The sequence below is a fragment of the Drosophila rhopaloa genome, unplaced genomic scaffold (genome assembly GCF_018152115.1).
Source record: "Drosophila rhopaloa isolate 14029-0021.01 unplaced genomic scaffold, ASM1815211v1 contig_178, whole genome shotgun sequence".
NCBI classification, from domain to species: Eukaryota; Metazoa; Arthropoda; class Insecta; order Diptera; family Drosophilidae; genus Drosophila; species Drosophila rhopaloa.
The window spans coordinates 11,390,601-11,402,757 of NW_025335059.1; the positions used below are offsets into that span (position 1 = coordinate 11,390,601).

The 12,157-nt window shown below is 37.1% G+C and overlaps 2 protein-coding genes across 4 annotated transcripts in view; one reads left to right on the forward strand and one right to left on the reverse strand.

The window, feature by feature from the left end:
- Window positions 1-415: 415 nt before the first annotated feature.
- LOC108047453 (glycogen [starch] synthase) lies at window positions 416-6,729 on the reverse strand. 2 transcript variants are annotated; one of them, XM_017127644.2, is made up of 5 exons: window positions 6,604-6,729; window positions 2,954-3,927; window positions 1,664-2,531; window positions 1,418-1,553; window positions 416-882 (listed from the first exon to the last, which is right to left on the reverse strand). In XM_017127644.2, the coding sequence occupies exons 2-5, from the start codon at window positions 3,925-3,927 to the stop codon at window positions 791-793; spliced, it is 2,070 nt and encodes a 689-aa protein (XP_016983133.1). In that variant the 5' UTR covers window positions 6,604-6,729; the 3' UTR covers window positions 416-790. The 2 variants fall into 2 exon arrangements, with proteins under 2 accessions (XP_016983133.1, XP_016983132.1); XM_017127643.2 differs by lacking the exon at window positions 6,604-6,729 and adding an exon at window positions 4,003-4,140.
- Window positions 6,730-10,079: 3,350 nt separating this feature from the next.
- Window positions 10,080-12,157, forward strand: part of LOC108053298 (soluble guanylate cyclase 88E) — a 43,222-nt gene continuing 41,144 nt past the window's right edge. For both annotated transcript variants that reach the window (XM_044459217.1, XM_044459218.1), the window contains exon 1: window positions 10,080-10,167. The gene's annotated coding sequence lies outside the window, so the exon portion shown is untranslated. The remainder of the gene's footprint in view (window positions 10,168-12,157) is intronic.

The following is a 12,157-nucleotide window of genomic DNA, read 5'->3' on the forward strand; positions in this document are numbered from 1 at the left end:
CAAATTGGTTAGAGGTATTTCAAATTGAAGTAACTGTAATCGTTATTTACAAACTGAATAATTCTGTTCTCAATTGAATTGTTGTGTTATTCATGTTAACCACCGAAACCAATATCTAATAAAGAATGCAATATCAAGTAAAGGAAAAAACTAAGAAGTTATTTTCATCGCTAATTTTCAGTTGCAGTTTGGCAAAGTATTGTCTTTTGTCTGGTTGTTGTAAAAATATAAATGCTATCATTGACAGTATCAAAGGGAAGACTTTTTATGGCTGATTAAAAATATAAAAGGAAAACCTTTTCTGTCGTCCCACTTATAAATTCCTCACTGAGAACCAGAAATAAAATTGTTTTTCCTTATATAATCCCGATAACTTATCAGCTTTTATGTTAGTGCAATTTAGATCCAGGCCAAGTGAGTGTACTTTAAATAACGATTTATTTGATAGGCAGGGTATGGAGCAGGGTAAAAGGGCGGGGAGACCTCATTCTCCTTATAGACTATACAACGTTTAATAAAATCTGGATTCGTCCTGCTCGAATGCTTACGCTTGCGATCTAAGCATACATAATATTAATAATTTGATTTGATGTGAAAACATTTGTTCTGGCATTTCAATTGCAGGTAGATAGTTTCGTAGGCTTCTGTGCGGGGCTCCCGATCGTCTGCTCTGCCCCTTACATTTTTCTCGATGAACAATAGTGGAACAAGACTACTAGAACTTATGGTAATATTGCGCGTGTGTTGATTTTAGTTGGTTTGTCCGCTACAATTTTAAAGGCGTAGAGCTCTACTTGATGCCCAATTCCTTGAGTTCGGTTTCCTCATCCACGGAGTCCTCGTCATCCGAACCGTGCACCGATGGAGCTGGTGTGGTGTGACCTAATGGTAAAAAGAATATTAGATCATGCAATTATATGTTTAACAATAGTGTGCGCCTAATCATGAACTATTTTTTGAGTTTGATACATTTTTAAATAGATTTAGTTTTAATTTAAGGGCTTTAGCTACCGGTTATTAGTTGCTTTATTTTAGTTGTCTAAAAGTATTCAATGATTTTTTCAGGTTCTTATCAGTATATATTATAAAATTGCATATATTGCACTAATTTAAATAATACACTGCTTACTTTTAGACCTGGATTATATTTTAAAAAGGTACCTTTTCACAGTTCAAAGCAGACGCGAAAAATGTATTAAAAACTCTGATGACTAGTCAGAGATATGTAGAAATAAAGTAAAAGTGGAATGTCCAACAGCTGTTTTATTTAAAACTGTACCAAAATAGTCAACAATCAAAAACTTGTCTTGTAAAAGTACGACAACAGAATTTAAAAAGGCATAAACAGTAGAAAGATTGAATTATAATTTAGAATATTCAAATTTCTAGCGATCACACTCTTCTTCCTCCCACTTACGCGATGAAGTTGGGCTGGGCGGTTCGCTGTGAGGTCGCGAGAAGATCAAATTGTTGCGCGATCCGTAGAGAGTCAACTCATCCACATAGTCCGGGTAAACAGCCTGCAAGGCCTTAACCCTGGCCTGTCTGTAGTACTGCAAAAGCAAATAAAATAAGGTCAGTGTTATTATGTAACAAAATGAAGAGAGAGCTTTCAGTAACATATAAAACAATTGGCAATGGGACTAGCCTATAAGATACTAACAATGCCCAGGGTGCGCCAGTCGAGCAGATCACTAAGGCGCTCCGTGCGATTACGCTGGATGATGCGCTGGCGGCGGTTCAACCGCGAGAACTCCATCATGAAGCTGGATAGCTGCTGGACACTGTTCTCCAGTCCAATATAGCGACGATCCACGATGTAGATGCCGTAGGACTTGGGGTCACTGATGTGCTCCTCCATGAAACAACCGAATCCGGACAGATTGGTGGTCACGCTGGGAATTCCCATCACCGTGCACTCGGCGGGAGTGTATCCCCAGGGCTCGTAGTACGAGGGGAAGACACCCAAGTGGCAGCCACGGACGAACTCCTCGTAGTCGATTCCGAACAGAGGGTTAGTGGACGTGAGGAACTCCGGATGGAAGACCATCTTGACACGATCGTGACGCGAGTTGAACAGATGACAGCGACGGATGGACGACAGAACCGGGTCGTTCCAGTCATCCGCCACATTGTGCGTGGTAACCGGCGGCATCGAATCGCGCTGCATGGCGAACATACAGCGCTTGATCTTGACCAGATCCTCCTTCTGCAGCAGATCATCGGCGTTGGGGATGTTGCCCCTCAGGCAAGTGTCGAACATCCGCTTGCCCACCTCCTGCTGCACGTTGTTGATCGTATCTCGCAGCTGCTTGATCACGGCATGTCCCCTCAGCGAGTCCACGTTGAAGTTGTTCGTCTTGGTGGGGAAGATCAGGAAGGCCACCACCGTGGTGTCCGGCTTCTCGTGTTTCAGCATCGCATTCAAACGAGCCAGTGCCTCGATGAAGATATCGGCTCCCTTGTTACCAAACTCGTAGCGACCGGCGATAAAGAAGTACAGGGTCTTGTCCAAATCAAAGTCAATGTGGCTATTGGGATTAAATAATGTGGTTACTAACTGTGCTAGGCAAATTAAATAAAAGGGTTATTTCACATTTATTTTCTAAAAATATAGTTTATGGTTAATGTTAAATTGTAATCTTCCAATATAATCAGATTGCAATAATTTTGTAATTATCTCATGCCAGCATTGATTTACTATTCATTTAAAATCATATAATCATGCATGAATATTACAGATAGTCATGTTTCGATCGATTAACCTTTATTCAAGGGTGTACAAGTCTACATTGAAGATTAAATACATTTCCGCATAACATTGAGTATAGAAAATACTATTTGCCTGGTTATTTTTATAAGCTTGGATTCGGTGGGTTTTTTTTATCAATAAACAATAATATAAACGACTATCGATTCAATATTAACATAATAGTAATTTAACAAAACTCACCCGTAGAAATGTCCTCGTACGAATTCGTTGATCTTCTCCTTGGCAACGGCGTGCAAATTCTGGAACTCGTGGATGGCCGAAAACTTCTTTACATTCAAACCGTTCGGCGTGATGATGTCCGGCTTGCGCTTGAGCAGATGCTCCGCCTCGTAGCCCGTAATCTCCGAGACGGTGGTGAACACGTGAGCCAAGTTGGTGGCGCCTCGTTCCAGGCAATAGCGGTGGTAAATCTGGCGCTTGCCGGCCTCCTCGTCCACGGCGAACTTATCTAGATTATTGTAGAAATCGGTATTGCCTGCGCACAAGTAACGACCCAACAATGTGGCATGAGTGGTGAAAACAGTGGCAATCTCCACCTGGCGAGTGCGTAGGACGATTAGTGCAACGCCAGCTTGCCACTCATGGAAATGGGCCACAACCCTGGGGGCACTTAGCTCGTTGTTTTGGGAATAGGTCACGGCCAAATTGCGGAACTCCTCCAGGAACTCGGCAATCATGAAGCCCAGGATAATGGCATCGTTGGTTTCAATATCCAAGTGAGGTATTCCTATGTGGCACTTCTCCCACATCTCCGATTTAAACTGGTCCAACTTCCAGGCGGCGGATCCAATATCGAAAAGGATTAGTTGGGGATTTCCATCGACCAGCCAGCGACCAGTGTGGATTTTATAGCCCCGCGATCGCATAGAGTTCACAGCATCTAGTAGGGGATTTCCCCTGGGGAATTCCATCTCCTCCATTTCGGTGCGGGCACAGTGCTCCTTGTAGGGACCCATCATGCACAGCTGCTCGCCCATCTCCTCGGTGGAGACATAGGCCTTTGACCGGATCACCGTGTAAATGCCGCCCACCTTGTTGGCCACCTCCCATGCCACCTCGAAGTTCCATCGATTCTCCCGGGAGGCGATGTCTCCCCGATCAAAGTAATCCTTCAGGTCCGCCCCGGACTCCACTCTCGAAAAGCGACGATTCATCTGAAAGACAGGAAGAAATAAGAACAATTAGTGTTTGAATATTCCTCATTGCGTTTTTGCGTATTAATTCCCCACCCTCAGGGCATAGGAGGTGGACTCATTGTCCTCAAAGCGATAGGACTGCTGCCTGCGCATCTTCTTGATATGCTGAGCACTGCTTTAATCTAGGCGCCGCTGATCTATAGCTGAACCTCTCCGCTGAGGCTCTCGTTGCGGACTGATAGTGTCACCTAAATTTAGCTGCCGGCTTGACACACATTACAAGCTGCGATTCCTTATCGCTTTACACTCGTACATGCAGAAAAATAACTTTACCTTCGACCATAAAAATACGAATCAAGCCAAAATATATAACCTTCTATATCGTTGAAAATAAAATAAATTATAGTCCCATAATTAATTTACACATGACTTTTTTACTACATTCTCAAAATTGAACATAATTTAAATTATGAAACTAAAGTATAACACTCAAGAATTCGATTGTATATGAAAAAGGAAGTCTATGTAGGAATATACATATAACTAAATTATTATTGAACAAAAACACAACATTATTCTAAAAAGTTTATATGCTTGTCACTTTGAATCACTTCTTGAGCTACGGCTTATTTGGTAAAAACAAATTCAAATTAATTTACAACAACCTAGCTTAAGACCGACTAATTTCTCCAGGTGCAACGACCGCTATTGCTGTTGTCGTTGTTGGTCTGGTCATTGTCATCACACGCCGGCATTTGTTGCATCACCACGCAACGAGGTGCGATCGATCCACTATCAGCCGAATGCAGTTGCATCGGTGCAGTTTATGGGCTGATAAGCCCCGCTATGCGACATCGCCCATGTCCCTGACACTCGGTCATTTATGTACTTGCCTACTCTATACGTATAGGTGAACGCACATTGGGCTGTCCATAAACCAAAGGTCTATTTTCAGATGTCGGAAATATTTGACATCATCGGACCAAGATGAGTTTGCCAATTTTTCCGCTCTATATGTATACAGGAAAACTTGGCAAATGTTTTCATTGCCAGCGTCACAAAATGAGAGGAAAAAGGCTGTTAGCGCCAGATACTCATTTAGTACAGTTTGGCTACATACTTTCTTTACATTTTTGTGAACATAGCTCTACAATTTTGTTTATTTTTTAATGGTATATTTAATTACCTAGCCTTTAAATAATTTATTTCATTGTTTAAAAAATGTGTAAGTTCACTAAATTAAACCCAAATATTTAATTTACAACTGACACGTTTTCAGTTTAATTCAAAACACATGTGTTGGGGTGGGTGTTGAATTTTTAATTGGATATTGTCCAGTATGACCTTGACAAACAGCGATTTTAGGGATCCCTAAAATAAGTAAATTTCTCAAGATAATAATAACAGTTAACACAGCCACTAACTATCTAATCTGGATTGATTAATAAATAACTGCTAAATTACTCTAACTTGAACTTTTTCATTAACACCTGCTCTCTATAATTGAAAGTAATTGTATTGTGAACTTTAAATAAACTGAGATGGCAGTATATAAATAAATAATAATCCGAATAATAAATTGGAATCCGAATATTGCTGTTCATTAGAATCACCTTTGTATTCAATTCTGAAAACTTTCAAAGGTCAAGTATTGTAACACAGTTATCTATTTCTCGAACAATTTTTATGGCAGATATTGGTTTTATAAATGTATCTTTGTATCTTATCACATTGTCAGGATTTTATCCACTTGAAGCCGCTAGAGGGCGTGTTATCCGGAAGAGGAAAAGAGATCTGTATAACTTCCACTCAATTGCACTTCTCTCATTCGCACTTTACACTCAGAATTTTTGTGTGAAAACAATTAACGAAAGAATGTGAGAAAAAGTAAAAGTGAGGAAAACCTCTTGGCACGAATTCTATCAATTGAACAAACGACGACTTCTTACACTTGATAATTTTTATTCAATTGAATTAGAAAGACGTGAAAAGGCTCTCGTGCTATCTTACTCGCACCCACATACACGCGCTGCTGCAACACAACTCCAAGAACAACAACAATAACACTAAGCAGCTGAGAGACCCCAAGTGAATGTGTGTTTGTGTGTGGCAGGCAGAGATATTTTTTTTCATTGCCAGAGCGGCAGCTAAAAGTCAAATAAAGGTCAGTGGCAGTGCTGATGAGAAAGAGAGAGCATTAAAAATTGTTCACCATTGTTGGTATAGTTTTTTTCTTCTTAGGCCCCTTTTTGTTATTGTTTTTTAATATAGATGTTTATATTTTTTTGTTGATTTTTTCAACCCGCTCAACAAGTTTTAAACTTGATAATTTTGTTTTTGCTGCACTCTGAGGTGAGCGAAAGAGAGAGAGAGTAGCGCCAGGAATTCGAACTTTGTTGTAATCATTTTTTGTAGTTTCATGCGGCCGGCGCATTGATAAGACTAATAACGCTTATCGCCGCTTTTTGTTTATGTTTCGCGTTTATCACTTTTCCAGCAGGTAGTGTGAATTGTATGTTTCCAAGGCGTCCGCTTGGCGCCAATTGAAAAATGCAAAGTGCAATGCAAAAAACCGCTGATAACGATGTTTGTTTGCAATCGTATTTGCGGGTGTGTGTAGGTGGGAGTAATTTTGAAATTGGCACGCGCACAACTGTAAATGATATTGTCCCCCGATCTCGGAAATAAAATCACCTTAGAGCCACAGCAGTCGCTGTTGTTGGCCACACGAAACAAGACGAATAACTGAAAAAGAATTCGAAAACAAAAAGAAAAGCCATGGGCACCCGGGAGAGTTCTTGTTGTTGCGCTGCAGAGTGGGAGTTTGCGCAGAGAGGAAAGCGGAGAGAGCGAAAAGAGAGAGCACCCAGGTAGACAGCGTGACCGTGCGAGGAGCGGCCTAATATACCTGCCTTAATTTCAACATTACTTGCATATAAAAGTAACTTAAAAATATAACGTAAAATTATATATATAAAAAATTAAAATCTATTTCGAATTTTGAAACATATCTTAATTTTTTTTAATAGATGATTATGATTTTAAAAATGGTAACAAATTAACATAAAGTTGAAATAATTTGTATTATTTTTTTAAAACCATATTCAAAATAGTAAACATTAGAACATTATCTACTCAACTGAATGTCTTGATGTTTACTTAAAATTAAAAAAAAATAATTTAAAACAGGCGCCAGTTATTTATCGCTTATAAAATAACGTAAGCAAATAACGTAAGGGTCATTGCCAGCTGAAACGAAAATACCATAATGGGAATCAGAGCGGGAATTTCAAAATGTAAGAATTGGTCATTCAAATTTTCTAAACAAGATTTGAAATTCTATTACATTACATTTTAATTATTTTGTATAATTTTATGCAAGGATATGTTATGTCTAAAAGGGTTTTCATTTTTTTAATCATTGGTTATTTTTAAATTTTCTTTGGCTTGTAAATTATTAAAAAATTTGTTTCACACTTTAAATTTCAAAACAATATATTCAAAAAAATAAAAATATTTAATAAGCAAAAAACATATTATTTTTTTATGAATTACTTTTTTTAAAAGGATAACTTCCCTTTTTGATTTGGATTGAATACCAATCTCACCTTGATCCCGTTCGTGATGTCTATTAAGACCATAATAGTCCACCGTCAGAGTTCACCTTCAATTTCATTCAGTTTTCGCATAAAAAGCAATATTTCACAGAAATTTGAACAGTTCGTCGTAACCTTGCTCTATAAACAATTTAATGTCCGCTCACTTAACCTCAATTAAAACTACAAGATGGACACGCAATTTCTCTGTCGCCTTCAGTTTCAGTTCGTCCTTTTCGTTTTTATGTTTATTAATTGAAAAGTGTGAAGAACAGGCAATCATTTACCAATAGAAAGAGGGATGGGTCGAGGATAACTGGGTCAATTGAGTGACCGCAAATATCAATATCATATTAGCTTTAAGAATTTTTACCTTTAAAGAACCTTGTTCATCTCGAAAATATTTTAAATTGAACGAAAATAAATCTTTAATGTTGCTACCAGGTGGGGCGCCAACATCAAATGACTTTCTCTGTGGCTCACAAGGTCAAAGGACATTAATATTATTATTATTCATCTCCCTCACACTCTTGTTTACTGTTCCGTCTGCTTTGAATGTCTTTGAAGCGATTTGCTCTTTGTGTCCTTGATAAACATCCATTGATAACAGACACAATGGCACAAGAACAACATCAAGAATTTCAGCTTTTATGTTTATGACATATCCTTGCTGGAGCTAGCTAACTGTAAATCATTTTGGCTTGCATTTTGCTCACTTGTTCTATCCTCTCACTTTCACCCTCTCATTTTCACCCTCTTCCTTTCGTTTTTAGTTAGTTTTGCAATTTCCTGCAGCGACAATTGTCACAAGGATTCACATTTACAGTTGCAGTTTATAATAGCCACACTGCCGCACATTTACTGGTTTATCTGTGGGCAGTGAAATAACAAAAATATTTTGGAAAATTGTTGTGTCAAGGACAAATGTTTTGGTCCGTTGCCAACATTTATGATTCAATTAAATTTCTTGCATTTTCGGCAAAAATTTAAATCTATATAAATGGTTTCATTTTGCGAAATGTAATAACTCTTATGTTTATTTACTTTTTAACATATATTGGCCTGTTTCTGTTTCCTATTTTATGTTTTGCCGGCTTGATGTTATTTAATTTTAAAGTAATGCAGCAATATGTAAATTAAATTTTATTTTTGTATAGTATAGTAGTATAGTACAAAAGATTTTAGACCAAGTCTCAAAAAACATAATTAAATTATAATTCAGACTTATCTTTAACTAATATCCAAAAAACGCAGTTTCATTGAGTAGAAGAGTAAAACAGGAATACAAAAATAGGGCCAGGCGCCTTGACCACGCCATAAAGAGCTTAATTAAAAACTTGGCCATAATTCATTACCGACCATCGCTGGGCACGTGAATACCAGTCAGCCAGCTCACGAATAAGGATGTGGGTGGGAATTCAACTTAACCGACTTAAGGTTAAGTTGGACGTCCAAGTCAAATGTGACTAATTTATGTCATGACACCCCCACCAAAGCCAACCATTTCCCTCCAAAACAACCGCTGTCGAAATATTGCAGGACAATAAAGATAACAACGAAAGGAGCTTCCACACAGCGTCGAGGTTGCGTTGATTGCGTTTATGCGGCACAAGCAGCTAAGACAGCTGGAAATAAGTGATTGCTAATGATCTCGACGAAAATATTTCCATTATTAACCGTTTTGCATTTGTATATGTTAAAATACATATGGAATTTTGTAATATAAAACCCAAATTTTAATTACCAAGAAGAAAATATAAATTAGGCCAAATTAAGGGAAAATCAATTACATATTTTAGTATTAAATTAAATTTAATTGCGTATCATAGGTAAATACTTTTTTCAAAAATTATACAAATATTTTTAAAAATCATAACACTCATACGACACGTTGAACCAGTTGCAAACATGATAATATCAAATGATTCAAAATGTTTACCATGCTTTAAGTTAGTTGAAATTGCAATTTATAACTAACTAATAATAAATAAAATAAAACAAATTTGTATAATTGCTTGATTTTAATGTAAGTCTGTGTAAAGAAAGCTTTTGTTTTCATTATATAATAATAATTGTAAATATATTAAATTGTAATAATTGTAAATATTAATATACAAATACTTTTGTGTTAAAATATATAAAAATGTATATTTTGAAACGAATTACTAAATACGCCTTTACATGGCTTATACCGTGTAAAAAGTGTTGCCAACAGGGCGGCGCATGCGTTAGCATACGCCGAACATGCAACATGGTGAACGTGGTTGCCGCTGTGGGTGGTGCGTGGGTTCGTGTTTGGGTGGCTGCTGTGGGTGGTGCGCGCCGGAGGATGCTTAGCCACTGTTTGTATACAAAAAGGAGCCACAGCAGCAGCAGGAGCAGCAAAAACATACGCGGCAGCAGCTGACGACGCGAATTCGAAATTCGAAAACCGTTATCAACAAACGCCGAGTATCTGTGTGAGTGTGCGACTGTGGCTATGTGTGTGTGTGGGTGTTTGTGCTTTGGGCTATCTGTGTGGGTGACTGCCTGGCAATGGCAGATGAAGCCCATCAGTTGGCGGCTGTTGCACGTTGCGTGCGGTTTCGTTGGGCTCCGAACTCCGAGCTGCGTGCCTTGTACTCGGAACTCACATCCTTCGTGTCCTCGGAAAATATTCAAAGTGCGTTCCCTTGTCGTTGTCGTTGTCAGTTGTTGACTTTTTAATAACTCACCAGCGAGTGGCAACTAGTCGCACCAACTATGTCCCGACTATCGCCAGGACAAGAAACAGACCTGACATTTACTATTCGCCTTTGGCGGCAGTCGGTTGTCCTCGCGCATCTCTTCTGAGCTTCAAAATAGTGATCAGTTCAAAAATAATTTGAAGTTTCTTAAAACGGTTTTAAATATAGAAGGCAAAATAAAGTAATTACATAAATAATAAAATAAACGAAAACAATAATTACAATGGATTTTATTAATAATGTATTTTCTTTAAAATATTAAAGAGCGAACAACTAAAAAATCTTTTAAAAAATAATAGTCAAAAATAATAATTTAAAAGAAAAATAATTTAAAAAAAAAGTATCCACTTTATTTTATCAACAACATAAAATCAAAGCAATACATATTTTACTCTAAAAATATTAATGAATTTTAAAGTAAAATGAACTTTTAATTATTAAAAAGTCGACGTTTAATTAATAAAACGAATCATTTCTATTAAATGTAAAAAGACCTCCAACATATTGAATTTTAAAAATAATAAATCATATTTGATAGGACATTTACTTCTTTAGAGTTTAAATTGGTAAAACTAAATTAATTTAATTTTGAATTAACTTAAACTAAACTAATAACCTCGTGACAAAAAAGTACAATTTGTATAATTACTTTCTTTGTAAACAGTAAAAAGGAAAAACTTTAAGGAAAAAACCTTTAATTAAAGCCAGAAACGCCAGCAATGTAAATATTTAATAAGACTTAAATTAATTTTCCAAAAGCTTGGCAATAATAAATTATGTTAATTATTCCCCTACGCGCTTTACACAATTTTAATAAATGTGTTCCATAAACGCTTTGCTGTGGTATTAAGTATACGGCGCGTAGACCAACTCGAACATTGGCATAACTTTTTTCCAGTTGCACCTGCCGCAACAAAATCCTCTAAGGGGCAACATCAAAAACCACTTTATAATGCGATTTGCACGGAAAACCAGTTAAATTGCGTAATTAATTCAAGTGAACAACGCTAGGAGCGAAGACAGTAGCGGAAAAGGCTCACAAGTTCTTACAGAACGAACCAAAATTTTAATGAAATAACTCAGCAGTAGAAGCGTGGTCCTCAGTATTCACTTACAATGGGTTGCTTCAACTTGACTAAAAGTTTGCGTTGCAGGAGATCAAGAGTTGAATAATAGAATAATATATTTTTGATAGAAAATGTGTTTTTAATTTCACTTTCTCCTAATTGACAAAATTTACTTTTACATAGGTATTTTTCTTAATAACCAAACTCTACAAAAGAAATATCAGGATATATTATGCCTGCGTTGTCATATAAAACAAAAAAAAAACTAGGATCAAACAATTGGTAAAAGATTATCATAAAACAAGAAAGGAAAGCTAACTTCGGGCGGAGCCGAAGTTGAAATACCCTTGCAGAATATTCTGCAAATTATATTCTCCAAAATCATTCATAATGCATTCTTAATACTCATAAAAAATCCCAACTTCCTAACTTTAAAAGCACCAAAGTTATATCATTTCCAATCGTTCAGTTATATGGCAGCTATAGAATATAGTCGGCCGATCCTTATGAAATTTGATATGTCGGATTGATTAGGCAAAAATAAAACCCATAGAAAATCCCAACTTCCTAACTTAACAAACACCAAAGTTATGGCATTTCCGATCAATCAGTTATATGGCAGCTATAAGATATAGTCGGCCGATCCTTATGAAATTTGGTAGGTCGGATTAATTGGCCAAATATAAAACCCATAGAAAATCCCAACTTCCTAACTTTACAAACACCAAAGTTATGGCATTTCCGATCAATCAGTTATATGGCAGCTATAAGATATAGTCGGCCGATCCTTATGAAATTTGGTACGTCGGATTGATTGGCCAAATATAAAACCCATAGAAAGTCCCAACTTCCTAACTTA

Coding starts and splice junctions, on each gene's coding strand:
- LOC108047453 (XM_017127643.2), bottom strand. CDS start 4,062: ATGCGCAGGCAGCAGTCCTATCGCTTTGAGGACAATGAGTCCACCTCC. Junction 3,928..4,002: donor CCACCTCCTATGCCCTGAGG/GTGGGGAATTAA, acceptor CCTGTCTTTCAG/ATGAATCGTCGCTTTTCGAG. Junction 883..1,417: donor GCCCAGCCCAACTTCATCGC/GTAAGTGGGAGG, acceptor TTTTACCATTAG/GTCACACCACACCAGCTCCA.